The sequence below is a fragment of the Phaethon lepturus genome, unplaced genomic scaffold, assembly GCF_000687285.1.
Source record: "Phaethon lepturus isolate BGI_N335 unplaced genomic scaffold, ASM68728v1 scaffold25451, whole genome shotgun sequence".
NCBI lineage: Eukaryota > Metazoa > Chordata > Aves > Phaethontiformes > Phaethontidae > Phaethon > Phaethon lepturus.
In genome coordinates, this window is record NW_010520248.1 from 6,647 (window position 1) to 13,661 (window position 7,015).

Here is a 7,015-nt window from a genome sequence, read left to right on the forward strand (position 1 = left end):
AAATCTAGCTTACTGATATGAAACTACAATATGCTGAAACATTCACTAGCCTCTTCGATTTGGTCCTTCTCACTCCCTGTGCTTATTGCATCCTTGCTCTAGCCTAATGAATTGAAAATTAATGCTGCTGCAGCATTAAGATTAGGAATAGTTAGACCTTTGATTAAAAAAAAATTTAAAAATCACACCTTAAGTTGAGCCCTGTCAAGTTGGCTTTTATGACAGGCAGCTCAGCTGTTTTAACAGCTTTTGATGGTAGGTTTTTGTATCCCAAGTCATTAAAAACAAAACAAACTCACTGCCTTTTGATTGTGGCAGTTCTATACAGATAAAGTATAGCTATACTATGAAAATTCCTGTTTTGGAGGCTGCAGTGAAAGTAACTTGTTGATTTTTAATGTACCTAAACTCATTATTCATCAGAGCCTAGTTTGTACCTCATTGACTTAATACAAGGATAGAGCTGGAACAATGTGGGTAATGTAGAAAGACCACTGGACATGTTGGGTCTGCCCCTGCTATGAAGGAAAGACAAGAGTTTTTGGTAGCTGTGAGCCTAATTCCCCATTTGCCTTTGAAACTGGGTTATGTCACTCTTTAATTTCTGTCCTTCAGAAGAAGCTCCAGGTCTTTTCTCCTTATGCCAACTAAGGGAGGTGTTGGGAGGTGTGTCCTAGAAACTACAATGGCATATATCCTTTTTCCACAATCATTTGAAAGGCTTGTTTTGAATTTTTTTTTTCCTCAAAAAAAGGTAAAGAATTGTTGCTATGAACTGAAGTGCATTTAATTAGATCACTTAAAGCAAGAGGTAGATAGCAAAATGGGTAACAGGGTTAAAAGACATAAGCTAAGCAAAAAAAGCTGAAAGATGCACTAATTCAGTACTTACTTTTTTATTTCTTAAGATAATGCACTCCTGCTCCCCTTTTCTACAACCAAGAAGAAAGTACACTGTGATGGAAGCGAAGAGAATGCTGTGCCTCCTGTTAATTTGGAAAACTATCCCATTTCTAAAGGGAAATGCTCTGATCTCAAAAAACGTCTGTATGCTGCAAATCTACGGGCTCAAGCACTGTCTGAACTGGAAAGAAACTATCAACTAAAGAGCAGACAAATCTTGGGCATGCGCTGAAACTGTAACATAGATGTAAAGTACTTAACTTTTAAATGTGATTAAATATACAGGAAGATACTTGTGCCCTCCCTCTTTTAAGCTGGAACCTACTGAACATTTATTTTAACAGTTGTTATATAAACTCTTAGTCTATGATAGGTAGTTCATGATAAAGGCATAAGAAATTATATTGAAGAAATTATATTATGAAAACAAGTAGTTTTGATACCAAATCAAACAAATTGAATTAATAGTATTATTAAAGAAAAAAATATTGTGCTCTTCTTCCTGTTTACCATACATTACTCTTCTGAAAATATAAAGAATGAATATTGAAAAACAGATTTTTTAAAATCTGGTGTGAAAAACTTTTGAGATGAAAAATGTACAGACATTCACAATCTGTAGTTTTAAATTATGTTGTATGTAATGTACAGTACTTGATAAAAGAAGTATTGATATTTTGTATATGTGGAAAAACAGTAGCTTTTTGTCTGCACTTGTAAATATTTTTTAACTACCAAAAGAGCAAAAGATTTCATGCTCTCTCTTCCTACTAAGTAGGTGACCTATCAAAGCAGGCTACTCTTAGTTTAATGTTTTTGACTAATGAGTGGGATGGGTCAGCTTAGCATAATTGATGAGTTTTTACTCCTTTCTGCCTGGGCAACTGAATAGCTTGTCCATCAGCTCCTGAAAGGTCTGCTTCAGGGCATAGCATTTGAAATAACACCTTCTTTGTTTTGCCTTGAAACAGTGTCATAAACTGATGCCCTGAGACACCATCTGGGATATTAGCCACCTGTATTTGGGGGAAGGGCAATTGTACTTTGAATAGAAAATCCTTATTTTCTTGAAGCTTTTTGTATCCCAAGTCATTGGGTATCTCCATCTTTCCCTTCACATTTCTCTGCCAGAGTAGGAGTTGCTCGCTTAGGGTGGTTTAAGTTTCATGAACTAACTCAGACTCATGAATGTATAAAAATCCTTTGGAACTGTAATGTCTGGCATATATTTTTTATATAAAGATTTTTTTATCTCTGGGTTGTAATGCCATAAAACATACGTTCTTAGAAAACAGCTGATTTTCAAAACATTTGTTTCCTTATTAGGAGATTAATTTTGTCTAAGGAGGTATTCTAGATGGTTTTTACTTGAAAAAAGATAATCTTATTTGAAACATCAATTTAATTTGACATATTTGCTGGTAGACAAATACTTGTGTCACCAACCAGCAGTTCTGCTCTAGCAGATTCTTAACCACCCAGCAGAGCTTATCATATTTGCTTGCATAGGGGTTACTGTTTTCACCACAACCTTTGCTTAAAAGAATTAGAATGTGACCATTTTGTTTGCTAGTCTAAAACTACCACTATTTTGGTGGTCGTTACCCAAAGTAGCTGTGCAATAGGGACCAGTACAGCTTTCCTTCTGCATTCTTTCATATTGTTGAAGATTCTCACATGTATTTGGAGGGTGAATCTCTGCTTTCTCACTATGCTTATATGTTCAGATTTTTCTGTTCTGTGCCTCAACCAGCAGATCTGCAATGCAGTTCTACTGGCCTTCATGTGGATCTTTATTGTATAGCCCACGAAACATCAAAGGGTAGAACATGCAGTGGTGTTAGACTAATCTGAAAAAATATGTAGGATGCAAGAACTTTGTTGTGTGCTTTGTCATCCACAAAATGCAGGTACCAATTAGTGAAAGGGGGAAACCAAGCAACCAAGAACATAAATTAGTAATTAATGATTCAGGAAAGACTGTATTGGGAAATGGCTGGTGTTTGCAAATGCTTTGCTTTTAAGAAGACCAAACTAAGAAAATTGCTTGAGAGTATTTTTTTCTTTTTTTTTTTTTTCTTGGAACATATAGATAGAACAAATAATTTCTGTATTTAAAAGTAAAATGCCTTCAGAGCAATACCTGCAGCTTTCCTCTTCCTTTAATTCTCTAGTGACCTCAAGATGGCACTGTTGCCCTTTAATTGTTGGGAATTTCCTTTAGCTTACTGATACATTAATACAAAATTTAAGATCAGATTTAAATATATTTTTACCTATTTTGTTTCAGAAAATCCTAAGTGTGTTGCTGCAAGATGCTGATTTTCTTAGGCTACAGATGCTTTAGTACTTGCTGTGGCAATTAATTGTAATTATCTTCAATTTGCCATTTTGCATCTTTTATGCATGTTTTATAAAAACAGTTGAATCAAAGTCCTAGTTAACAGATACACTCTTATGAATAAGAAATGCTATGGAAAGTGCAAACTATATCAATCACAATGGCATTAATAAATGAGAACAGCTTAAGTTACACCTGTAGCATTAAGCTATTTAAGCTGCATTACTCACGATGTCTTCTTGAAGTATTCTCACTCTAATATGATAAATGCAGTGTTTCTTGAGGTTTTTGAAGTAAGAACTTCCTACCAGGGTGTGTCAAACATAGGGGAAGGCATTCTGGAGATGGTCTTCGTTCTCTCTCAGGATTTTTGCTTTGGGACCCTGAAATTCACATTTTCCTATAAAGGCATAATTGTTTTTCCCAGAGCACATGTACAGCATTGGAATCGCATTCAGGATGTAGTTTTCAAATATATTGAGGAAAATAAATAGATCATTTATGGGAATAATGACTGCTTATAGAGTGCTTGCAAAACATTGCCATCATGCTGATGGGTATACTTCTCTCTTCAAAGTGAAGGTAAATTTGTACATATGTATATGGTACAGCTTAAGCCTTACAGGATAATAATGGTGTACACTGTTGAATGTTGTGAGATAAATTTATTGATGTTTAAGATAGATACATATTAGGAATTTTAATAATATGTATAGTTGTGGGCACACAAATGATATATAGAGGTTACTTCTGAAGTTGCAGAAGTTTTATGTGCACAGAACATAATTTAGCTCAAAGATAGACGGGAGAGGAAGTTGCACCATCTTTGAAAAATGTGGACCAGATCCCTGATTTTCAGCCGTCACATGTGACCTTGATCAGACCCTGGCCCAGGCCTTACGTTCCCATCTGTAACAGGCTCATCACAGGGGGGTGCTCAGAGACAGCACTGGGGTACTGTACAGGTCTGCACTTTGGGCAGATTTTTGGTGGCAGTGGTGCAACCACTTTGGTCTCCTACTTTGGGCAACTGTGCATGCACTTGGGAATGGAATTTACTGGGAAAATAGCAGTGAGTTACCAAAGTAATTTATTTAATGATTAGCCTGGTCCCCTCTGCAGCCAGTTGTCAGGCCATTCCATGTGACTACAGTGCTTAAAGAGCATGAAAGTACTGGCTAGCTGGGCAGATAAAATGCTTAAAAGAAATCAGGCTTAAGCACAGAGGGCCGTCAATCTTCTTCCTAAACATAAATATCAATAAGACATTTAATCCATATTATATCATTGAACAGATGAAGAGATAAATCCCGCTGGAAAAACTAATTATAAAATACTTTATGATAGAGAAATTCACTTTTTTGACTCTCCTCTCAGTGCATAACCCAGGAGGAAGTGATGTGGTCCTAATAACGGCAGAAGCTGGTTCACAGGCACTCACTGCAAGAATCAATCTCCTGCAGTTTCCCACAGGTGCAAGAAACTGTGCAGAGGAGAAGCTCGCTGCTATTACTCGTCTCCATCTGAAAAAGACAGATTGCTCCTCACTTACACTGCTCATCATCCCAGCGCCTGTGTGTACCTTCTCGCTGTGCTGATAGAGATGAAGGCCATTTCCCAGTAAGCAATGCTTCTAGCATTCGTAGTCCCAAGATACAGTTGGACGCAGTAATGGTACAGTGACAGCCTTTGGGCTGTGTCTTTGTCATTCTTCCCCTGTATAATTTGTGTGAAGCCAGAAGAATCCTAGTAGCTATAAAGCTGGTGTTACTGGGCATAGAATCCGAAGCCTGCCCTGGGAGCCTGCTTAATAGGCATTTCAGCGCCGTGGAAGACTTTGGCCTAATTAAGGCTACATACAGTATAATCCACATCAGGTATTAGAAGTGAGTTTTATTTATATATTTACCTCAAAAGTTAGCTGAAAGTTAAATATTAATCTTTACAACTTTAAAAAGCTCCACAGACTGATAGCATAACACCACATATTGTTATACTGATTTTCCATTTAATCTTGCTTTCAGCCAGATCAGCAATGCTGAGAAGTTACTATACTAGAGGCAACAGCGCCTTTATCTGACATATTATTTTGAAGGCAAAGTGCACTTCTGAGGCTCAGCTGCCATGAAAGGATGAAGCTTTGTTGGAAAAAAAATCCTTTGTATTTTACAAAATGGACTCGGGCCAGAGTTTTAGGATATAAAGGGAAAAGAAAAGCTACAGCACCCCCAGAATTAGCTAGTTCCAGATAGTCTTATTTTTCAAAGGGTAATTTTTCTGGGTAAGAAAACATATTTATGAAAACTTTTGGCTAATTGACTTACATTTTTGACTGGTTTAAGTTTTGACTGATGGATGATGCTTGTTGCTGGGCTACCTGGTTCAAGCAGAGGTAATTTATGGGCCCAGTTATTACTGCATTGTTCTCTACTGTGAATATATTATTGGTCTCTGCATTATGCCTACTTCCTTGGCAACTGAACCTCTGACTTGGACATGACATGCAGTGAGTAATAACCAATAATGCAGCTTTCACTATCAACTTTCATATGTAGTTTTTTGTGGTAAAATTAATGCAATATGCAAATTTATGAGGAATAAGGCAGGTACTTAGCAGGTACTTGAATACTTGGCTAGAGATACTATTTTTTTTCCATTATTCATACTAATCTAAAAAACTTTATTTTCAAAGATAGCTGCTAAATACTTTTTTACTGTTTAATCAGCTGTTTTAGCAGGTCCTGCTCTTGCAAGGTCAGCGGATGCAAGCGCATACATAATATAAATTTTTGTACATGTCTCTGTCAGTCAAAGACCCAAGGACACAACAGAAGCCCAGTAAAGCCAATGACAAACTTTCCTTCAAATTCAGTGAACCTTTGGCTGGACTTCAACTTCATTAGCATTGGACATACTAGACATTTGTAAATACTTATACTTGTTTGATATTTGGGGAGGAAGAGCATTGCCAAAGGCACAGCAGGAACAAACGATCCCTCTTCCTCAACAGAAGTGAAGACAAACCATTTTAGGTAGAGCTCTCAATCTCGGCTTCTACCAAATCAGACTTTCCTTGACAAGAATTGCATAAATAGCCCTCTGGCAAGCCTGAGCATCACACAGACCTCTCTGGAGTTATATGTAGTATTAGGGAACAGTGAATGCATTTTTTTTCTACTCATAATGTGTTTTATCACCCAATTGCAAATAGAACCACTATTATCTACTTGCACTCTCAACTCTTCCTAGAGCATCAGGGAACACTCCAGTGACCCCAGAACTAGATGGCTATTTAGGTCATCCAGGAAGTTTAGAAAATCCTTCCTGACAAATGCAAGTGTTAAAGTCACTGACCGACTTCAGTGCTAATTGCCATGTAAAGTCTTTTCTAGCTACTACTAATCAATCTTTAGATGCCACCAGGGAAAGATAATATGGACTTTCTGAGACCTGGATGATAACATAAACAAAGCCATCAGGGCAAATGGCAGATCATGACAGGTAACGATTTCCTGGGAGGTGAGGCAAATACCTCCTATGGCAATGATCCACGTTATTAGCTTGTACTGGATTATAAGTACTTTGTGGTTGCAACTAAAAGCAGGAGGAAGCATTAGCATTAAAGAAAATTATATCATCAAGGAAGTATTCAGTTGATTGGAAAAATAACATCTTTTTATGAGAATTATTACAGACTTACCTTTAGGGCACATTTTAAATATTTCTCCCCACGTGAACTGAAAGCTAAGAAAATCTCACCATTGTGCCAGT

At 37.0% G+C, this 7,015-nt stretch overlaps 1 protein-coding gene across 1 annotated transcript in view; it reads left to right on the plus strand.

The window, feature by feature from the left end:
* Positions 1 to 1,223, plus strand: part of NEK2 (NIMA-related kinase 2) — a 7,740-nt gene extending 6,517 nt beyond the window's left edge. The window contains exon 8 of the mRNA XM_010297336.1: positions 909 to 1,223. Coding sequence (XP_010295638.1) covers positions 909 to 1,135 — 227 coding nt within the window. The 3' untranslated portion in view covers positions 1,136 to 1,223. The remainder of the gene's footprint in view (positions 1 to 908) is intronic.
* The last annotated feature ends 5,792 nt before the right edge of the window (positions 1,224 to 7,015 follow it).